Source organism: Erythrolamprus reginae, chromosome 1 (genome assembly GCF_031021105.1).
Source record: "Erythrolamprus reginae isolate rEryReg1 chromosome 1, rEryReg1.hap1, whole genome shotgun sequence".
Classification (NCBI taxonomy): Eukaryota; Metazoa; Chordata; class Lepidosauria; order Squamata; family Dipsadidae; genus Erythrolamprus; species Erythrolamprus reginae.
In genome coordinates, this window is record NC_091950.1 from 413034317 (window position 1) to 413057155 (window position 22839).

At 43.5% G+C, this 22839-nt stretch overlaps 2 protein-coding genes across 7 annotated transcripts in view; one reads left to right on the plus strand and one right to left on the minus strand.

The window, feature by feature from the left end:
* Positions 1 to 22839, plus strand: part of NF1 (neurofibromin 1) — a 416066-nt gene that overhangs the window by 183955 nt on the left and 209272 nt on the right. The gene's annotated exons all lie outside the window — the stretch shown is intronic.
* On the minus strand, positions 17391 to 20636 carry OMG (oligodendrocyte myelin glycoprotein). Its single transcript, XM_070742560.1, has 2 exons — positions 20139 to 20636; positions 17391 to 19144 (listed from the first exon to the last, which is right to left on the minus strand). Exon 2 carries the CDS (start codon positions 19136 to 19138, stop codon positions 17789 to 17791), a length of 1350 nt encoding a protein of 449 aa, XP_070598661.1. The 5' UTR covers positions 19139 to 19144; positions 20139 to 20636; the 3' UTR covers positions 17391 to 17788.

Genomic DNA, 22839 nt, shown 5'->3' on the forward strand with positions numbered 1-22839 from the left:
AGGTCGCCATCTTCTTTTTGGCTCCCTCCCCCTGTTACCGAATGCCCGCTCACACGGCACACCCATGCGGTACGGGAAGAAGCGAACTGGCAGCGAAGTAAGTTGGAACCCACCCCTGAGCGGAATTTCTCTCTTGGGTTTCTCCCAAGAGAAATCGGCAACAAGGTTTTGATCGTGAGCATTAGTTAAAACTACAAATGGCTTAGGAGCATAAGTATTTTAGTGTTGACAGTCCTATGTTGTACTTGGTTCACTTTTGTAGCCTGATTAACCAAAATCCTTAATGATTCATTTTTGGTATAGACCTCTAAGGCCACCCTACAGTGTTGAAGGAGGAAACGTATAAAAACAGTAACACAAATCTCAAAATAGATATAATAGCATGTGTTTTTTTTTAAAGCAGAGCCTCCCCTGATTTTTATTTTTTATTTTAGGAAAGGGAAATCCCAGCCCTGGAAGCTTTTGCTATTTCCCTTTGTATTGCAATACTTCATTTTGACACCACCCCCCCAAAAAAAAAAACAGTTTGTTGTGGCTCTTGCCTACCAAAAGGCTCCACCCCTTCGTATTATATTCTAATCCTTTTTCAAAACATCCAAGTTTTAGGTGTGCATTCATTTTCTCTTCCTCTCTGCCCTCCTCCCTCCCTCCCTCTCCTACCTTCTCTCCCTTCATCTCCCTCCCTCCCTCTCTCTCCCGCCTCTCTCACTTCCTCCCTCCCTCTCTCTTTCTACTCCCTCCCTCCCCCTTTTTCTTACTCCCTCTCTATCTCTCATAGAAACATAGAAGACTGACGGCAGAAAAAGACCTCATGGTCCATCTAGTCTGCCCTTATATTATTTCCTGTATTTTATCTTACAATGGATACATGTTTATCCCAGGCATGTTTAAATTCAGTTACTGTGGATTTACCAAGCACGTCTGCTGGAAGTTTGTTCCAAGCATCTACTACTCTTTCAGTAAAATAATATTTTCTCATGTTGCTTTTGATCTTTTCCCCAACTAACTTCAGATTGTGTCCCCTTAGAAACATAGAAACATAGAAGACTGACGGCAGAAAAAGACCTCATGGTCCATCTAGTCTGCCCTTATACTATTTCCTGTATTTTATCTTACAATGGATATATGTTTATCCCAGGGATGTTTAAATTCAGTTACTGTGGATTTACCAAGCACGTCTGCTGGAAGTTTGTTCCAAGCATCTACTACTCTTTCAGTAAAATAATATTTTCTCATGTTGCTTTTGATCTTTCCCCCAACTAACTTCAGATTGTGTCCCCTTGTTCTTGTGTTCACTTTCCTATTAAAAACACTTCCCTCCTGGACCTTAGTTAACCCTTTAACATATTTAAATGTTTCGATCACGTCCCCCCTTTTCCTTCTGTCCTCCAGACTATACAGATTGAGTTCATTAAGTCTTTCCTGATACGTTTTGTGCTTAAGACCTTCCACCATTCTTGTAGCCCGTCTTTGGACCCGTTCAATTTTGTCAATATCTTTTTTTGGTGAGGTCTCCAGAACTGAACACAGTATTCCATCCCTCCCTCCCTCCCTCTCTCTGTCTTTGACAGTTACTCAATCATAGAAAGGAAAGTGGGTGGTGGGTAATTCAGATGCCTCTGCCTTTTTTAAAAGTAGCACGTGGCTCTTTTTCTTTGGTGTGAAACTTTTTGACCTTTGCAGGACAGCCCGTGTGCGTGTTTTTTGCAGAAATGCAGGCCTTGGGCTGCTGACCTCTTTAAGTTTGTAATGCTATGGTGGGACCAACATTTCCTGGCTCTGCACTTTTTCTTTTGTTTTTTGAACTTGGCGTGCAAAATTGAAAATAAACCGCTGGTAAATATTGCTGCAAATAATCAGGTTATACAACATATTCTACTGAAGGAAGTTGGATATTGTTTACACCTGTTTTTCCCTACTCTGTATGTACGTGGAGCTTAGAAATTGTCAGGCTGAAAGAATCAGGACCACATGTTAAATTCCCTCGAAGAAGATTTATTGCTCGCACTTAGGCACAAAAATTTAGTCAACTGTCAGCCCAAATTTGGCACTAGATAAGAATCAACAGAATTCGAGGGTGCTTGGACTCCAATCTCTTGTAACAACGCAAGGACTCCAGGCTGATTTCCATCTTGACTCTCCCCCAGACTCTGTCTCTGCTTGTCTTGTAGAAACAGATTCAAAAACTTTAGGTCATGACTTCTGTTGTGGTTAGCTCTGGCCCAGCTCCTGCCCCAAGGACTGTGGATGTGGGGGAGACACCCACATGCTGCAGGCCTGTTTTGCCCCCCCCCCGGTGGAATCTGATGTTGAAGGCTCCTCTGACCAAGCAGACATGAGTGACAGGGAGGAGGAGAGTGTGGCAGACAGCTCAGAAGGAGATCAATTATCTGTCTCCTCCTTGGATTCAGAACAAGAGTTAATGATGCAGCCAGGCATGAGGAGAGCGATGCATAGGCAGCAGCAACTGAGAGATTATTATCAAAGAAAATGAGGCCACCTGTGGTTGGGTGGGGCTGTGGTAATTAGTGAGGCTGCTATAAACAGCAGCCTGTGGGTTTGGCCATTGTGGAGGATTATCTGATCATTCGTTGTGTTTCATGACTGCTTTACTGACTTTGACTTTTTGTGTGCTGATTTTTCCCTGCTTTGAAACTCAACCAGAGCAAAGTGTGTTTCACTTTGTGAAAGAAGGACTTTGAATTGCCTCACAGCTGCAAGCTAAGTATCACAGGACTGATAAGGGACTTGTACAAATTACGGAAACACGTAAGATTGATGGCAGAAAAAGACCTCATGGTCCATCTAGTCTGCCCTTGTACTATTTCCTGTATTTTATTTTAGGATGGATATATGTTTATCCCAGGCCTGTTTAAATTCAGTTACTGTGGATTTACCAACCACGTCTGCTGGAAGTTTGTTCCAAGCATCTACTACTCTTTCAGTAAAATAATTTTTTTTTCCACGTTAGTTCTAATCTTATCTAATCTCGTTTCTTTGGAGACGAGTGCTCTTTGCTATACCAAAAGAGGGCTTGGTTTAAGTGAATTTTCATTATAAAGAACATTGTTTTGAATTTTCAAACGTGTGTGTGTCTGAAATTTGTACCTGTGAATTTTTGGGAGGATTCTACCAGAGAACAACTTCTAGTACAGTGGTACCTTTACCTAAGAACGCCTCTACTTACAAACTTTTCTAGATAAGAACCGGGTGTTCAAGATTTTTTTGCCTCTTCTCTTTTTTAAAAAAATATTTTCATTGTTTTCAAAATAATAAGACATTACAAGACAAACAAACATAAAATAGGCAAAACATAACACATAACATAAAAAGGAGCTACAATTGCTCCGTTCAGTATTGAAGTCATCTTAATACGGAAAATAAAAGTTGATTATTATTAAGATCAATACAGAAAAGTAAACATCTCTGTGATTTTTATTTATATAATCTATTCTATATCTAGTACATTTAACTAGTAAACTCTGTACTTCAACCTCATTAAGCATTTCTTTTGTTCCACCAACAATAAAGCTTTTGCCAAGTTTTATAGAATTCTGTTTCCACTTGATTATTCAACCGCCTCGTCATCATATCTAATTCTGCACATTCCATGATCTTACTAAAGACCTCATCGTCCTTGGGAATTTCCATGTCTTTCCATTTTTGTGCAAAAACAATCCTTGCAGCAAGTAAAATATGAATTATTAAATAATATATTTCTTTTTTATATTCATCATTTGTAATACCTAATTTAAAAAAATCTGGAGTCTTCTTAATTTCTTGTTGAGTTATTTCTCTCAACCATCTTTCCACCTTGTTCCAATAAAATCTTTCCTTTCGGGCACGTCCACCATAAATGAAAATATGTGCCAATTTCTTTTTTACATTTCCAACAGTTAGGGGAACCATTTTCTACTTACAAACCTGAGCCTCCGAAACTATAACCGGAAAAGGCAGGGAGAAGCCTCCATGGTGCCTCTCTAGGAATCTCCTGGGAGGAAGCAGGGCCGGAAAAGGTGGGGAGAAGCCTCCATTGGTCCTCTCTAGGAATCTGATTTGAATGTATATGACCGGACTATTTAACTTGACAGTGCCATTTCTAAAATAGGCACTATTTTATATACACTTTACTGTATCTGTCTTGTATAATTGATATCCTGTCTTGTATGACTGATGTCTTGTATCTCCTTTGATACCTGCTGGAATCCCATGTTTTCCTTCATAACTCAAGGGTTTTGCACACTCCTTAACAGAGATATCGAGCTAGAGCAATCAAAAAGCCATGAGTTCACATATGATGTGAGAGAAAAGGTGGCATAGCTGTACTGCTCAATCATAAGGTTTGAAGCTGGAGGCCCATGGTTTGAGCTAGTGGCATACTGTAAGGTCATGGTAGCTCTTAAATTTTTTTCAAAGTCTTAAAAGAGTCCTGTGGGAGGACAAACTTCCTTGAGAGGCACCTTAATCACTGTGGCCAGTTTCCTGTGTTTCTATATAACAGGAGAATTGTTCTGCTATCCCAGACATCTACTAACACACAAGATTTGTACATCAGTAAAAATTCTAGTCTAACAAAGAGGACTAGGGGTGACATGCTAGCAGTCTTCCAATACTTGAGGGGCTGCTAGAAAGGAGAGAACATGGACTAATGGCTGGAAACTTATTGAAGAGAGATCCAACCTAAAACTAAGGAGAAATTTCTTTTCAGTGAGAGCAATTAACCTGTGGAGTGGCTCACCTCCAGAACTCCAGGTATAACAAGCAGGAAGAGGGAGATTGTGATCCCCTTATATAGAGCGCTGGTGAGACCACATTTGGAATAATACTGTGTTCAGTTCTGGAGACCTCACCTACAAAAAGATATTGACCAAATTGAACGGGTCCAAAGACGGGCTACAAGAATGGTGGAAGGTCTTAAGCATAAAACGTATCAGGAACGACTTCATGAATTCAAACTGTATAGTCCGGAGGAGAGAAGGAAAAGGGGGGGGGGGGACATGATTGAAACATTTAAATATTTAAATATGTTAAAGGGTTAAATAAGGAGGGAAGTGTTTTTAATAGGAAAGTGAACACAAGAACAAGGGGGCACAATCTGAGGTTAGTTGGGGGAAAGATCATAAGCAACATGAGAAAATATTGTTTTACTGAAAGAGTAGTAGATGCTTGGAACAAACATCCAGCAGACGTGGTTGGTAAATCCATAGTAACTGAATTTAAACATGCCTGGGATAAACATAGATCCATTGTAAGATAAAATACAGAAAATAGTATAAGGGCAGACTAGATGGATCATGAGGTCTTTTTCTGCCGTCAGTCTTCTATGTTTCTATTTATTTTTTATTTATTTATTTTGTCAAGTACATATTGGTAGTATACAAAGGTATAACAATGTTTATATACATAATAATAGTAAGAGAGAAACATTAGGACAGGGGGCGGAAGGCACGCTGGTGCACTTATGCATACCCCTTACTGACCTCTTAGGAATTAGCTGAGGTCAACAGTGGATAGTCTAAGGGTAAAGTTTTGGGGGTTAGGTTATGATACTACACAGTCAGGTAGTGAGTTCCGTGCATTAACTACTTGGTTACTATTTCCTGCAGTTGAATTTGGAGCGGTTTGCTTTAAGTTGTATCTGTTGTTTGCTCCGGTGTTGTTGTGGTTGAAGCTGAAGTAGTTGTTGACAGGAAGGACGTTTTAGCAGATGACTTTATGGGCTATGCTTAGGTCGTGTTTAAGGTGGGGTAGTTCTAAGCTTTCTAAACTTAGGATTGTAAGTCTATATGCGTAGGGTATTCCGTTGTGAATGGAGGAGTGGAGGGCTCTTCTGGTGAAGTATCTCTGGACATTTTCTAAAGTGTTTATGTCCGAAATGCGGTGTCATTCCAGACAGATGAGCTGTATTCAAGGATTGGTCTGACGAAAGTTTTGTATGCTCTGGTTATTAGTGTGAGATTGCCTGAGCAGAAGCTACGTAGGATTAGGTTAACAACTCTTGAAGCCTTTTTGGTGATGTTGTTGCAGTGGCACTTAGGTCATTTGATATGAGTATTCCAAGGTCTCTTACGGAGTGAGGATTGTCTCTAAGATCCTGTTTATTCAGCTTGTATTTTGTGTGCTGATTCTTTTTGCCAATGTGGAGGACAGAGCATTTTTTGGTTGAGATGTGGAGTTGCCAGATGTTTGACCATTCAGTCACAAAGCCAAGGTCTTTTTGGAGAGTAGCTGTGTTATCGGTGGTATTGGTGTTAATGAAGCACTTGTGGGTGCTCCATTACTGGAGGTTTTAAAGAAAAGACTGGATAGTCACTTGTCTGGAATAATATATGGTCTCCTGCTTCACAGGTGGGGTTAGACTAGAAGATTTCTATGGTCTTTTCCAACTCTGTTATTCTGTATTCAGTTAAATAAATAGCTCTCCCTTCTCTTCAAAATACAGTGATACCTTGTCTTACAAACTTAATTGGTTCCGGGACAAGGTTCTTAAGGTGAAATGTTTGTAAGATGAAACAATGTTTCCCATAGGAATCAATGGAAAAGCGATTAATGCATGCAAGCCCCAAATTCACCCCTTGTGCCAGCCGAAGCGCCCGTTTTTGCGCTGCTGGGATTTCCCTGAGGCTCCCCTCCATGGGAAACTCCACCTCCGGACTTCTGTGTTTTTGTGATGCTGCAGGGGAATCTCAGCATTGCAAAAACAAACGCTTCGCTGGCAATGGAAGTCCAGAGGTGGGGTTTCCCAGTGAAGGGAGCATCAGTGAAATTGCAGCATCGCAAAAACACCTAAATCCTCGAAACCCCACCTCCGGACTTCTGTGTTTTTGCGATGCTGCGATTTCACTGAGGCTCGCCTCGCTGGGAAACCCCACCTCCAGACAACGAAGTGCCTGTTTTTGCGCTGCTGGGATTCGCCTGCACCATTGCAAAAACACAGAAGTCCGGAGGTGGGGTTTCCCATGGAGGGGAGCCTCAGGGGAATCCCAGCAGCGCAAAAATGGGTGCTTCGCTGGCAACGGATGTCCAGAGGCAGGGCATCCCAGTGGCAGTGGTGGGTTTGTAAGGTGAAAATAGTTTGTAAGAAGAGGCAAAGAAATCTTAAACCCTGGGTTTGTATCTTGAAAAGTTTGTAAGACGAGGCGTTTGTAAGACAAGGTATCACTGTACTGCTAACTTGAAAAAAGATTAATAAAAAACCAGAAGTTAGTAGATGAGATCTTTGATAAATAATTTCTTGGATGTGAACGCATAAACATCAAGAAAAGAAAAACGCTCGATGCACCCAAAAAGCCCTATTAAATGTTATGTCTTAAATAATTTCTAGAAAGCCAATAGTGACGGTGCCAACCTAATGTCCAGAGGCTGCCGCCAAACAAAACTGCCTCATCTGTCTGGTGGAAGTTGGCAGCAAGTCCACATTGGCCAAATTCAGTGGCTGCTTCTGGGTGGACAGGGCAGTCTTGTAAGTGCCAAGCCTTAGGATATTTTAAGTTCAAAACTAGCACATTTCATCCGGAAACTTCACAGTGAAAATTGCAGCACCCATAAAGCGTTGTAGTTATCAACGCATAACATTGATGAATTGGTATCTGCATAGGATTCTGAAATTTAGATTCTCTTCCCCCTGCGTTTCTTTGTGCCTGCCAGCATCCTCCTCTCTTCTTTGGGAATCCTATCAGAAAATGGGCAGAAATAAAAGAATTTGTTTAAATTTGGAGAATGAGTTAAAATTAAAAAATTGAGTATTAAAGTTGGAAGGAAGATATGAAATTGGAAAAGAGATTAGAAATATAAAGATATAAGTAAAGATATAAATCGAGGAGAGGGTGGAGTATGGCCCAAAATTAAGAGATATAAGAGACAACAAGGATGTTTGGAAGATTACCTATAGCAATTAATTTGAAAGAAAGTGGAAAATTAAAGGTGGTATACCCAAAAATAGGGGGAAGGAGGCAGCATTACAATAATGGTAGATATACCTAGAAGAATATATTATATACAGGTGAAAAACAAGGATTGTACATTCTACAATGGTAGATTTGGGGTTTTCATGAGCTGTACCCCATAATCACCTACAAAAAGATATTAACAAAATTGAACGGGTCCAAAGGCGGGCTACAAGAATGGTGGACGATCTTAAGCATAAAACGTATCAGGAAAGACTTAATGAACTCAATCTGTATAGTCTGGAGGACAGAAGGAAAAGGGGAGACATGATTGAAACATTTAAATATGTTAAAGCAGTGGTCCCCAACGTTTTTTCCACCAGGGACCAGTTTCAGCAAGACAATTTTTCTATGGCCCAGTGGGGCCGAAAAGGGGCGTGGTTGGGGGCGGGATTAAGCATGGGGGTGCTGGTCCTCCCCGCCCCTCTTTCCCGCCATCGTCCTGTGGCCGGCAGAACCTGCCTCCCAAGCCCTCTTGCCCAGCGGGAGCTAAGCGCTGGAGAGAGGGGGTCAGGCTGGCCCTCCTACCTCCCCCCAGCCCAAAACGCAAAAGCGCCCCGCGGCAGAAGCCAAAAGAGGCTTGAGGCTCTCGGTCCTTCCCGCCCCTCTGTCCCATCCATCGTCCTGTGGCCGGCAGAACCTGCCTCCCGAGGCCTCTTGCCCGGCGGGAGGCAAAGCGCTGGAGGGAGGGGGTGGCGGCATGAGGGCCGGCAGCTGCTGACTCCACGGACCGGTGCAACATGCCCCGCGGCCCGGTACTGGTCCGCGGCCCGGTGGTTGGGGACCCCTGTGTTAAAGGGTTAAATAAGGTCCAGGAGGGAAGTGTTTTTAATAGGAAAGTGAACACAAGAACAAGGGGACACAATCTGAAGTTAGTTGGGTGAAAGATCAAAAGCAACATGAGAAAATATTATTTTACTGAAAGAGTAGTAGAGCCTTGGAACAAACTTCCAGCAGACGTGGTAGATAAATCCACAGTAACTGAATTTAAACATGCCTGGGATAAACATATATCCATACTAAGATAAAATACAGAAAATAGTATAAGGGCAGACTAGATGGACCATGAGGTCTTTTTCTGCCGTCAGTCTTCTATGTTTCTGTTTCTATCATCACAATTATGACAAATCACGGCTTGAACTATCTTGCCTTGCATGTAATGAGTCTCATAGATTATGTTTCACCTTTTAAGTTGCATTAATTAAATAAATGAACTTTTGCACGTTATTCTAATTTTCGAGTTTCACCTGCATGTAAGTATGGGGAAAGGGGAAATATATAAGTTTAAGAATAGCTCCAATGTTTGTCTGCTGCCCATAAAATGGACTATAATTAGATATACTCAGGGAAGGTTCAGAGAGAGAAGGGGAAGTAGATAGGAAGGGGAGAGTGAGAAGAGGGAAGTAGAAAAGAGATAGGGAGGGAGAAAGAAGGTAGAGGGGAGGGAGATAGAGGGAGGGGAGTAGTATGACATATGGAAGGAAAACATGAGAGATAAGAGTATAAAAGAAATATACAGTATTTATGGCATTTTGGATAGAAATGTATAACTATGGATGTTTTGATACTATGGTACATGTATGTGTATGGGTGTATACATACATACATACATGCATACATACATATTTTTGTAGATTTTCGCAGGTACAGGTATGAAGGTCTTGGCATATTTGGGTTTCTTCCCGTGTAAATCCCAGTAAGGAAGGGTGTGGCTAGCTGATGAGGCCAGAACAAGGCCGAAATGGGACCATCCTAGTCTCCCTTAATTTTAAAATTCCAGCTAAAAAAAACATATGGCCCTGGGTTGGGCCAAGAGGCAAATAAGGAGCTGTGATGTTCCTTCAATACACCAGGGTGATTCGACACAAAAATATGTAACCCTTCCCTGGTGCAGAGCTGAAGGGATTGGATACTGTAGCCTAGAGGATAATTCTCTGCCTTACAAGGCAAAGGTTGCAGGTTCAAGTCCCAGTGGGTATGGCTAGCTGATGAGGCCAAAATAAGGCCGAAATAGATCTATCCTAGTCTCCCTTAATTTCCAAATTCAGCAAAAAAAACATGTGACATATATATATGTGTGTGTGTGTGTGTGTGTGTGTGTGTCTCACATGTTTTTGCTGAATTTGAAAGTTAAGGAAGACTGGGATAGATCTATTTCGGCCTTATTTTGGCCTCATCAGCTAGCCATACTCTCACTGGGACTTGAACCTGCAACCTTTGCCTTGTAAGGCAGAGAATTAACCTGTAGGCTACAGTATCCAATCCTTTCAGCTCTGTACCAGGGAAGGGTTACATTTTGTGTCGAATCACCCTGGTATATTGAAGAAACATCACAGCTCCTTTTTTGCCTCTCGGTCCAACCCAGGGCCATTTCCCACTTGTCATCTTCAGGCTGGTGTTTCTGTCCTTGTTCTAAGGCGAACACTGCGAGACCTAAGCTGCCTTCCTTCTATAAATACTGGTGGCTGGGTGTGGTTTGATGTCTCAGCAATTGCCTGCTGTGTAGAAACTTCCTGGTGAGTCAGTGGGGTAACATCTGGGGTCGTTGATGTAGCTGAAGTATGCTGATTAGTTAATGGTTGTTGATTAGGCATGATATCAGGCATACTCAGGATATCACGCCTAATCAACAACCATTAACTAATCAGCATACTTCAGCTACATCAACGACCCCAGATGTTACCCCACTGACTCACCAGGAAGTTTCTACACAGCAGGCAATTGCTGAGCCATCAAACCACACCCAGCCACCAGTATTTTATAGAAGGAAGGCAGCTTAGGTCTCGCAGTGTTCGCCTTAGAACAAGGACAGAAACACCAGCCTGAAGATGACGAGTGGGACCTCATCGAAACATCGCCAGAAATTTCCAAATCCTACACGGGAAGAAACCCGAATATACCAAGACTGTCATACCTGTACTATGAAAAGAGTTTGACTCCCCTAGTGCAGGGTCTCCTGCTTGGGCAGGGGGTTGGAATAGATGACCTACAAGGTGCCTTCCAACCCCGTTCATCTGTTTAATCCTATTCTGACTTAGAAGAGGTTGCTAAAGGACTTGGAGGAGTGTGTGTGTGTGTGTGTGTGTGTGTGTGTGTGTGTGTGATTTGCGTCTTATTTTTGCTTTTGTCTTTCTGGCCTGGGCACAGGTGACCGACGCCAGACCCCCTTGGCTGTTCCTTTCCCTGAGCTGACCCCGTTGCCACTAGTCTTAATGAAATTGCCATGCAGCCTTTGTCTAGCTATGTACCCAGCTTGTCAATTCTCCCGCCTTCATTGTTGTTGTTGTTTTTTGCCATTCTTCTTCTTCTCTCTTTGATCCACAGTGGGGAAAATATATGGTTTTCTAATGAGGAGTGGCCCTCCTTCCCCCACCCCTTGAAAATCCTCTGCTTCGGGTAACCATGGAAATGTCTGCTGCAGTATGTAACCTGTTGGGGAAGCTGCAGAGGAGGACTTAGGCAGAGCAGGCAGTGGTGCCAATCCTGCCCCTCTCTCTACCTTTTGCATCCAGCTCGGGAAATTTACATTCTGGTCAGGGTGCTGCCGTCCGCAGCCTCTCCGTAAAGGAAACGGGGCTTGGGTTTCTTTGCAGCCTTCATTGCTTAGAAAGCAAGCACAGTAGCGATGCAAAGACAGCAGCGCCACCATAATTGCTCTGTGGAGCAGGATCCTCACTGTATTCACCAAGTAGAAACGTCCCGCAGCTTCAGCAACTCGGCGTTTCTAAAGCTGGACAACTTTAAGGCACGTGGACTTCAACTCAAAGCTGGCTGGGGTATTCTGAGAGTTGAAGTCTCCACGTGCCTTAAAGTTGTCCAGCTTGAGAAGCACTTGCAGCAGCTGCATCTTGCAAGTACAGTGGTACCTCTACTTAAGAACACCTCTACTTGCGAACTTTTCTAGATAAGAACCGGGTGTTCACGATTTTTTTGCCTCTTCCCAAGAACCATTTTCCACTTACAAACCCGATCCTCCGAAACTGTAACCGGAAAAGGCAGGGAGAAGCCTCTTTGGGGCCTCTCTAGGAATCTCCTGGGATGAAACAGGGCCAGAAAAGGCAGAGAAAAGCCTCTATGGGGCCTCTCTAGGAATCTCCTGGGAGGAAACAGGGCCGGAAAAGGCAGGGAGAAGCCTCCGTGGGGCCTCTCTAGGAATCTCCTGGGAGGAAACAGGGCCGGAAAAGGTGGGGAGAAGCCTCTGTGGGGCCTCTCTAGGAATCTCCTGGGAGGAAACAGGGCCGGAAAAGGTGGGGAGAAGCCTCTGTGAGGCCTCTCTAGGAATCTCCTGGGAGGAAACAGGGCCGGAAAAGGCAGGGAGAAGCCTCCGTGGGGCCTCTCTAGGAATCACCTGGGACGAAACAGGGCCCCGGAAAAGGCGGGGAGAAACCTCCGTGGGGCCTCTCTAGGAATCTCCTGGGAGGAAACAGGGCCGGAAAAGGCAGGGAGAAGCCTCCGTGGGGCCTCTCTAGGAATCTCCTGGGACGAAACAGGGCCAGAAAAGGCAGGGAGAAGCCTCCGTGGGGCCTCTCTAGGAATCTCCTGGGAGGAAACAGGGCCGGAAAAGGTGGGGAGAAGCCTCTGTGGGGCCTCTCTAGGAATCTCCTGGGAGGAAACAGGGCCGGAAAAGGTGGGGAGAAGCCTCTGTGAGGCCTCTCTAGGAATCTCCTGGGAGGAAACAGGGCCAGAAAAGGCGGGGAGAAGCCTCCGTGGGGCCTCTCTAGGAATCTCCTGGGAGGAAACAGGGCCTCCACCCTCCCTGTGGTTTCCCCAATCGCATGCATTATTTGCTTTTACATTGATTCCTATGGGAAAAATTGCTTCTTCTTACAGACTTTTCTACTTAAGAACCTGGTCACGGAAAGAATTAAGTTCGTAAGTAGAGGTACCACGGTACTTATTTTGTGGCTCTTCCTAATTTCTTGCCCACATATCAATCACAGATAGTTCCCGACTTATAGTCATTCATTCAGTGACTGTTTAGAGTTCAGCGGCCCTCGTATTCACGACCATCAGAGCACATGATCTGGGTGCTTGACAATAGGCATGGATTTATGACGGTGGTAGTGTCCTGTGGTCACGTGATCAATATTGACAATTTTCTCAGCCAGCTTCCAATCAGTGAAGTCAATTGGGGAGGGGGGACATTAAGATCCCAAACATTAAGATTGCAATCTCCCAGATTCCCGTTAGTACAGCCAGTCTCTGCTGCCCAGAAAGTTTGGGAGTACAGTGTTCCCTCGATTTTCGCGGGTTCAAATTTCGCGAATAGCCTATACCACGGTTTTTCAAAAAATATTAATTAAAAAAAACTTCGCGGTTTTTTTCCCTACACCATGGTTTTTCCCACCATATGTCATCGCCAAACTAATAATTTTTGCAAATAAATAACAAAAAAAAAAATTATTGTTAACAAATAATTATGTTTAAAGATATCAGGATCACTAAGTGTCTTATTCAATGGTGAGTACCAGTAATAATGGTGAGTAAATGGTTGTTAAGGGAATGGGAAATGGTAATTTAGGGGTTTAAAGTGTTAAGGGAGGGCTTGTGATACTGTCCATAGCCAAAAATGATGTATTTACTTCCGCATCTCTACTTCGCGGAAATTCGACTTTCGCGGGCGGTCTCGGAACACATCCCCCGCGGAAATCGAGGGAACACTGTAGTAGCAATAGTACTGGCACTTAGATTTATAGCACTCCAGTATGTGGAGCACACCAGGATGGTTTTGCAGAGAAGATGCTAAGGCTTGGACTCCTTCCAGCCAGCCAGGTTCTCATCAGTGAAACTTCAAGGCAATGCCACCTCTACCTGACCACTTTTGTTAGAGTCTGATATTGAAAAAACCGCATCCCTGCTTTTTGAATAGAAGGAGCATTAACCTTAAACAAGGGAGGCTTGGGGTTTGGGGCAATCATTCAAGGCTGTACCTTCTGAAGGCACCCATTAAGGAACAGAACAGAATAGAATAACAGAGTTGGAAGGGACCTTAGAGGTCTTCTAGTCCAACCCCTTACTTAGGCAGGAAACCCTGCACCACTTCAAACAAATGGTTATCCAACATTTTCTTTAAAACTTCCAGTGTTGGAGCATTCACAATTTCTGGAGGCATATTGATTCCCCCTGATTAATTGTTCCAACTTTCAGGAAATTTCTCCTTGATTCCAAGTTGCTTCTCTTCTTGTTGAGTCTTCACCCATTGCTTCTAGTCCTATCCACAGAGGCTTTGGAGAATAGTTGGACTCCCTCTTCTTTGTGGCAGTCCGTGAGATATTGGAACTCTGCTATCATGTCTCCCCTGGTCCTTCCTTTAATTAAACTAGCCATACCCAGTTCCTGCAACCGTTCTTCATATGTTTTATCCTCCAGTCGTCTAATCATCTTTGTTGCTCTTCTCTGCACTCTTTCTAGAGTCTCCACATCCTTTTTACATCGTGGCGACCAAAACTGAATGCAGTATTTCAAGTGTGGCTTTACTAAGGCATTATATAGTAGTATTAACACTTCACATGAGTGAATAATGGACACCTTCAGAGATGGGGCTCCATCCAGAGCTAGGTAGACATTAGAAACATAGAAACATAGAAGACTGACGGCAGAAAAAGACCTCGTGGTCCATCTAGTCTGCCCTTATACTATTTCCTGTATTTTATCTTACAATGGATATATGTTTATCCCAGGCATGTTTAAATTCAGTTACCAACCATGTCTGCTGGAAGTTTGTTCTAAGGATCTACTACTCTTTCAGTAAAATAATATTTTCTCATGTTGCATTTGATCTTTCCCCCAACTAACTTCAGATTGTGCCCCCTTGTTCTTGTGTTCACTTTCCTATTAAAAACACTTCCCTCCTGAACCTTATTTAACCCTTTAACATATTTAAATGTTTCGATCATGTCCCCCCTTTCCTTCTGTCCTCCAGACTATACAGATTGAGTTCATTAAGTCTTTCCTGATACGTTTTATGCTTAAGACCTTCCACCATTCTTGTAGGCCGTCTTTGGACCCATTCAATTTTGTCAATATCTTTTTCCTTGATTGCTCTGGGTACCCACACTTGCAGGGAATGTCAGGACACTTTATTATATCCCATGTTCGCCTGATTAGATGATGCAAACATTATTTATCTATCTCAGTTTGTGGTTCTAAGCCAAGAGTGGGGAACTATGGCCCTTTTATGACTTGTTGGCTGGCTGGGGAATTCTGGAAGTCGAAGTCCGCACGTCATCAAGGGGCCATAGCTCCCCACCTCTGTTCTAAACCCTGAACAAAATTCAACCCTGCCTCACCTTGAGCTTTGCTGTTAGTTTCCAGACCACTAAGTCACGGTGTTCATTTATCAATGAAAAATGATTCCCGTCCGGTGAAAGAATGGAAAGCTGGCATAAGGAATGAAGAGGGAGTGAGCAAACTGTTGTAGGGTGGAACTTTCAGAAAATATTACTCAGCGTGACAAAGAACAAAGAAACTCAAAACAACCCCTGGATTTTGTTTTTAGTGCAAGTTGGGTCAGAGAGATACTCAAAATGACTCGCCAGATTTTATTATTTTGCTCTACGGCAGTAAAAGAGCATTCACTTGAATACAGTCAATGAAGCAGTGGAAGTGATGTGCCGGTGCCTGGAGGCTGTTGGGGACTGGATGGGTGTCAACAAACTCAAACTCAACCCAGACAAGATGGAGTGGCTGTTGGTCTTGCCTCCCAAGGACAATTCCATCCGTCCATCCATCATCCTGGGGGGGGGAAACTATTGACCCCCTCAGAGAGGGTTCCGCAACTTGGGCGTCCTCCTCGATCCACAGCTGACATTGGAACATCATCTTTCAGCTGTGGCGAGGGGGGCGTTTGCCCGGGTTCGCCTGGTGCACCAGTTGCGGCCCTATTTGGACAGGGAGTCATTGCTCACAGTCGCTCATGCCCTCATCACCTCGAGGTTCGATTACTGCAACGCTCTCTACATGGGGCTACCTTTGAAAAGTGTTCGGAAACTCCAGATCGTGCAGAACGCGGCCGCGAGAGCCATCGTGGGGCTCCCCAGATTCGCCCATGTATCTACAACACTCCGTGGCCTGCATTGGCTGCCGATCAGTTTCTGGTCACAATTCAAAGTGTTGGTCATGACCTTTAAAGCCCTACATGGCATTGGACCAGAGTACCTCCGGAACCACCTGCTACTGCACGAATCCCAGCGGCCGATAAGGTCCCACACAGTTGGCCTTCTCCGGGTCCCGTCGACTAAGCAATGGCATCTGGCGGGCCCCAGGGGAAGAGCCTTCTCTGTGGCGGCCCCGGCCCTCTGGAATCAACTCCCCCCGGAGATTAGAACTGCTCCCACCCTCCTTGTCTTCCGTAAACTACTTAAGACCCACCTATACCGCCAGGCATGGGGGGTTTGAGACATCTTTCTCCCAGGCTTATTATAATTTATGTTTGGTATGTATGTGCTGTTTGGTTTTTAATTATGATAGGGTTTTTAGTTTTTTAATATTAGATTTGTGCCATTATAATATTGTTTTTATCATTGTTGTGAGCCGCCCTGAGTCTTCGGAGAGGGGCGGCATACAAATCTAATAAATTATTATTATTATTATTATTATTATTATTGTGTGGTTGATCTTTCCTGCCTCGCAGGGCTGACCGATGGGTAGAAATTTGAGGAAGGAAATAAAATAGGTCCCCTCTCCCCAGCTTGATGCTGAGTGAGCATGGGGCCATGGACGTTGACTTTCAACCTGCGTGGAATATTATTATAATAATAATAATAATAATAATAATAATAATAATAATAATAATAATTTATTAGATTTGTATGCCGCCCCTCTCTGAAGAGAGCTATGGGCTAGGTATGCAATATATAAACCATTGTTTGTTTGCTGTAAGTAGCAGTCAGTTGCCCTCGCTGGCCCAGGAGATACCGAGGGATGGGAGCATTGAGATTATATTGAACCAGTCATTCATTCTCGGGCCAGCCTACCTTTCAAGATGAAAAGGGAACAATGAGAGGAGAACACTTCTTGCACGACCTTTAGCTCTGAATGAAAGGGAAATGTGACATAACTCTAATGAATAAGTAAAGTCTTTGTGTAACCTCTTAAGAACTAGAGCAGAGGTCTTCAAATTTGGCAATTTTAAGACTTGTGGACTTCAACTCCCAGAATTCTCCAGTTGACCTAGTTGGCTGGAGAATTCTGGAAGTGGAAGTCCACAAGTCTTAAAGTTGCCAAGTTTGAGGAGCCCCGGACTACATGCTCCCAGGCCTATTTAAAACAGTAATTAGATATTAATATTAAATGAAAACTTGATAGGAGCTGGCATGCCTCATCTCTTCTAGGATGTTAACAAGAATTATGGCAACAAACCATAGTTAGAAGTCATTGTGTTTTAGCTATCTTTATCCCCCCGCTCTTCCCCCCAGTAGATGTACAACGCAGGCCTTTCAAATGTTTTTGTTTCGAGATGTTTAATGACAAAAACTATTCATAATCAATACAGAAAATACTGACATTTTTAAATATTTTTGTGAAGAAAATTAAAAATGTAAATACAAAATAACAAATTTCATACAAACAATCGTATTAATGGGTATAATCTTCTTCCTTTTTTTTATTTTCTTAATTCAGTAAGACATAATTTAAGTGAGTAGCAGCTTGGTTACCAAGACGTGATTTTCTGCAGCCCTGCCATTCAAGAGGAGTTATTATAGTCTTCGGTCATATTTCAGAATCTTAAAACAGGCATTTCTTTTTTGCATCTACAGTAATTCATTGTGGAACACGAGCATTTCTCTTCCCCCTCCCCTTCCCCGGACATGTTATTAATATGGAATAATGAAGTAATTCATTCATTTAAACACAAATTCACTGCCAGTTGCCACGGCCACCACAGCAAGCATGACGGCCGAAAACAAATACCCCCTGGGCACATTTGCTTTAGAGGGTGCCCGCGGGCTAATTTTTGTGGGGCGTTCTTCTTTCTTGATTGTTGTGCTTTGTGGTTTCTTTGGGTAGTTCGTAGGCACCCCGCTGGTGATCCTCAAGGTCATAGGAATCGTGGGGGCTTCGGCCAGACCTTTCGGGCTGGGCTTCGCAGAGGTGGTCTCTTGGATGTAGACCATATGCGTGGCTGCAGCCACTTCGAAAGAATTAAGGTTCTCTGTGCTGAAATTTTCTGGGTAGGGAACCAGTGGCCTGCTGGTGAATGCTATTGTTGGGTCATCAGTGGCATTTACATTGACGTCTGCCATTCCGGACTGTTGTTCATACATTAATTCACTCTGTTCGGTTGCCTCCGCGGAGTCAGTTGTATCCGCTGCCTTTATGGCTTTCACGAAGAGGTGTTTCTGCGCCAGGGTTGGAGTAGCTGAGAATGGCCCGGAGCCTTCCCATGATACAGTCTCCTCCTCCTCCTCCTCCACTTCCTCCTCCGGGCACAGCACCCCAAAGATCGTGGCTTGCGTTTTACCTATCCAATCCTTCAAATAAGAGAGGGCTGGCGTTTTATCCTGGCACGCCCAGGGATTGTTGTAAAGTGTGATGAGTTGTACTTGAGCCAGCTGGTCAAATGCTTTATCAGGGATATAGGTGAACTTGTTGTTGTGCAGATAAAGTTGGGAAAGATGGGTGAGTCTTCTCAGCGTGCCAGGAAGGATTTGGGACAAGAAGTTGTTGGATAGATCCACTGTCTCCACATTGATAGGCATGTTGGTGGGGACGGTCCAAAGCTTGTTGCTGCTGAGGTTCAGGAATACGAGGCTGCTCATCGTGTTGTTAATCAGCACAGCCCTTTCCACCAGGTTCTCTGACACGTCAAGGACTTTAAGATTCCACTGGTAAGCCGTGTCAAGCTTTTGGAGAACCCTGATGCTGTTGTGCGTGGCGTATATTTCCCACAGGGATCGGGGCAGTTGAGCCGGGAGGCTCCGGAGCCAATTGTTGGAAACATCCAGGGTTCTCAAATGGGCAAACTGAGTCAGCTGGTAGTCGAGGTCCACGAAACGGTTATACGACAAATTCAAATAGGTGATGTTGTCCTGGAGTCCATAGGGCAGCGCGGTCAAGTTACTGCCGGAACAGTCCACGATTCTATCATTTCCTGAGCATGAACACAAAAGAGGACAAATACCCTGAATGGCTGGTATGGAGACGAGAAGAGCCAAGACGCCAAGCGATGCCTTCAAGATCCGGTTCTCCATCGTTGCCTAGAAGCAAATGTAACACATGCCCAGTTTATTGCACATTTTAGAAGGCTGGTTGGGGGGGTTTTTTGGTGGGGGTTTGGGAAAGCACTTACCCCTCGGCAGTGGAATTGTATCTTAATAAAGTCAGACATACTCTCACCTCTGTGGCATCACCCTTAATGGTGCCGAAAGAACATGCTTATTTCTAGGGAAGCTCTCCACCCTCCTGTCTTGCTGTCTGTCAGTGTCCATCTCATCTCATCTCTCTCCCTTCCCCCTTTCCACTATCCCATCCTCCTGCAGCTCCTAATGGTAGCATTCTTGCCAAACTGTTAGGATCTTCCAAATGTCGTACAATATCCGCTTTCTTTCTATCTGTCTCTCTCGAGCAATCTGAATCCCCTGTTTGTCTCTCGGATATTCTTTCTGTTATAAAACGATGCTTCTGTGCGAAGGTGGCAGGCAGGACTCAGCTGGGTGTCAGCGTTAGGTCTTAAAATGCCAGCAGTCATTATAGCAGCCCCCCTACCCGTGCCGTAGGTATAAGGCACGCAAGAGCACACGGCATCCATGGGTTCGAGAATGCATATCTGGAGCAATTTTAAGGCAGGCTTAGAAATCGGGGAGGATATTCTCACCAATTCTCAAAGAGGTATTCGGAGAATATTGAGGCATGCTTCCCTGTCTGTGTTTCCTCCCTCTCTTGGATGATGCTTTTCATTCTCACCCAAGCCCTCTCCCCTTTTTTCCAAGAGAAAAAAAAAACATTTTCAGGACCGAATCAAAGATTTCAGCGGAGATTTTTGTAGCTGTCGCTGCAGCAGATCGCTAATGCCGGGAACTGCCAAGTTAGACGACAGTTTCCTTGTGGTATTTTTCTCTTGTCTCTCTCGATTTTTATTTTTTTTTAATTTTATTTTAGGCACATAACACCCCCGTGCGCGCACACAGCTCATTCCTTGGCAAGAGGATTGGGTTATGAAAGGAGGCAAAGAAAAGAGCCAAAGCAACTCACCTCTCTGTCTCTCTCTCTCTCTCCCCCCACTGTAGCGTTTAGTGCATCGTTTCTCTGGAAGATTCAGAGGGGAAGCTCGGTTTGCTCTCCAGCCGAGCCACAGTTTGTCTGTGGGTTGTGCTTTGCCTCTTCAGCTGCATCGTACTGCCGTTTCCAGGGGCTCTGCAACCACCTGATCAGCTTCCCTTCGGAAGACTGCAGAGCCGTTGTGGTGGTGCTGACTCAAATTTATTGCGAGGGGTGCACGCTCAACAAAATGGGCAGTCCCCTTTCTTTTATGGGAAAGCCAAGTTTCTAAACTTCTTACATTATGTGTCTCCCCCCTTCTCTCTCTGTCTCTTCCTCTGGGATGTCTTTCAGGGCGTTAGGATGCAGCGAGCGTAGTTTGTGCAAATTGCATCCAGTTCCACCTTTTTATCTGCATGTGTGATATCGCTCCATCAGCCTTTGGCTCTTTCCTTCTGCGTTCATGTCGAAGCATTTTGTCTTTCTGAAATCATCCTACGTTTCCAAACAGGAACTCTTTTTAAAAAGGAAGAAAGAATGGACTCTGGCGGTTTTAAATGAAATTTTATTTCTCAGAGAGCCAAGGATCATGTCGTCCAGCCTCATCCTCTCTATCAGAAGTTCATGTGAATCACCACTCAGCCTTCATTCCTTTCAACTCCCAATTGTCCCATCCATTTTTCATGGAAAAATCAGAAACATTCCTAGCATGATTTAAGTCGAGACGGTTTATTAAAACTGTCTTTTCCAGAGTGAAGCAGGCGGTTTGAACGGCATCTTTATTAAGATAACGTTTAGCGATTTGTTCTGCCGGGCTCTCTGGTAGGAGCCTCCCGAAAATTCAAGGGTAGAAATTGCAGACACATACACATTTGAAAATTCAAAACAATGTTCTTTATCACAAAATTCAAAATAAACTAAGCACTCTTTTTGTATTTTAAAGAGCACTCGTCCCAAAACAACCGGGTAGTCTATACCATTTCCCTTAAGCAGTCATTAAGTACTTAGCTAGCAGCTGTGAAGAAACTTCACACCCCTTCTTCTTCCAATGAAGTGAGACACACACACACACGTTGCTCTGCTTTGGTTTCAAAGGCGTGAAAAATCAACAAAGTCCAGAAAACAACAACACACGATTCCTGAAGAACTACTATTTCACAAAGGCCAAACCCACACGCTGCTATTTATAGCAGCAGCCCTAATTACTGGAGCCCCACTCAACCACAGGTGGCCTCATTTTCTCTTGTAATAATCCTTCAGTTGTTGTCTCCTATGCATCACTCTACGCATGCGTGGATGTGTCATTCTTGTTCAGAATCCAGGGATGATACAGATGATTGATCTCCTCCTGGGCTGTCTGCCAAACTCCCCTCTTCCCTGTCACTCACGCTTCCTTGGTCAGAGGAGACTTCGTCGGCAGATTCTACTGGGAGCAAAACAGGCCTGCGGCATGTGGACGTCTCCCCCACATCCACCTGCACATTCGTTGGGGCAGGAGCTGGGCCAGAGCTAACCACAACAGCGATTGATGCATAGGAATTTTAGAAAGGCCATGTGTACATTAAAAGTATCAGTAAAACTTCATTTTTTCCCAACTACATTTCCTTATTTTGTCCTATTTCAGTAGCTGCTTTAAAAATACACTGCCATAATTATATGTATTTAGCTATATTTTTAGCATGCTTTGTATTTTTGGCTTATTTTGACCGGTCTGGGCTACTGAGAGTGGGTAACTAAACCTGATGGTAGCTTTAATCTAGGTTAAGAACGTGGCTAAAGTTTACTATCACAGCCAACAGTGGCTTTATTTTTCCCCTTCTAAGAAGAGTTTTAAATATCTCTTCTCTTTTAATGTAGGGTTCAGCTCCTGGCTTCACTCTTTTCTCTTCTCCAAAACCTTCCTTTATTAATGTCCTCTTTCATAGTCTAAAATAACATGTTCTTTTCAGTTTTGCTTGTGTGTATAGAGACTAAGGATGTAGATCAGTTTTTCCCCAACCTCGGTTATTTCCAGGTAGGTGGACTCCTCCAAGATTCTTCTCATTATTTATTGCTATGGAGCCAAATTTCACCTAATCCACATTTGGTTTTTCTCGCCTGAGTGTAAAACTTTATTTTTCTCTCCATTGAATTTCCAGTTTGAGTCTGTCGAGATCCATCTGGATCTTAAGTCTATTTTGAACCCAGTTTTCCTTTATCCTATCAGTGTACAGTACTTTCATTCCACACACCGGTAGCCCTTGACGTACGACCACAATTGAGCCCAAACGTTTTGCTTCTAAGCAAGACATTTGCTAAGTGAATTTTATTTATTTATTTATCTATTTATTTGTTCATTTGATTTCTATGCCGCCCTTCTTGAAACAACTCAGGGTGGTGTACAACATTGTAAATGCACACAATATATATGAGAAATCTAATTACAGTATTTCAAAAGATCAAAAGCAACATGAGAAAATATTATTTTACTGAAAGAGTAGTAGATCCTTGGAACAAACTTCCAGCAGACGTTGTAGATAAATCCACAGTAACTGAATTTAAACATGCCTGGGATAAACATATATCCATCCTAAGATAAAATACAGAAAATAGTATAAGGGCAGACTAGATGGACCAGGAGGTCTTTTTCTGCCGTCAGTCTTCTATGTTTCTATGTTTCTATTTTATTTTTATTTTTTCGTTTTTTTCAAATATA

Bases quoted from the DNA above. Each gene is read 5' to 3' on its own strand.
- OMG (XM_070742560.1), bottom strand. From the start codon at position 19,138: ATGGAGAACCGGATCTTGAAGGCATCGCTTGGCGTCTTGGCTCTTCTC.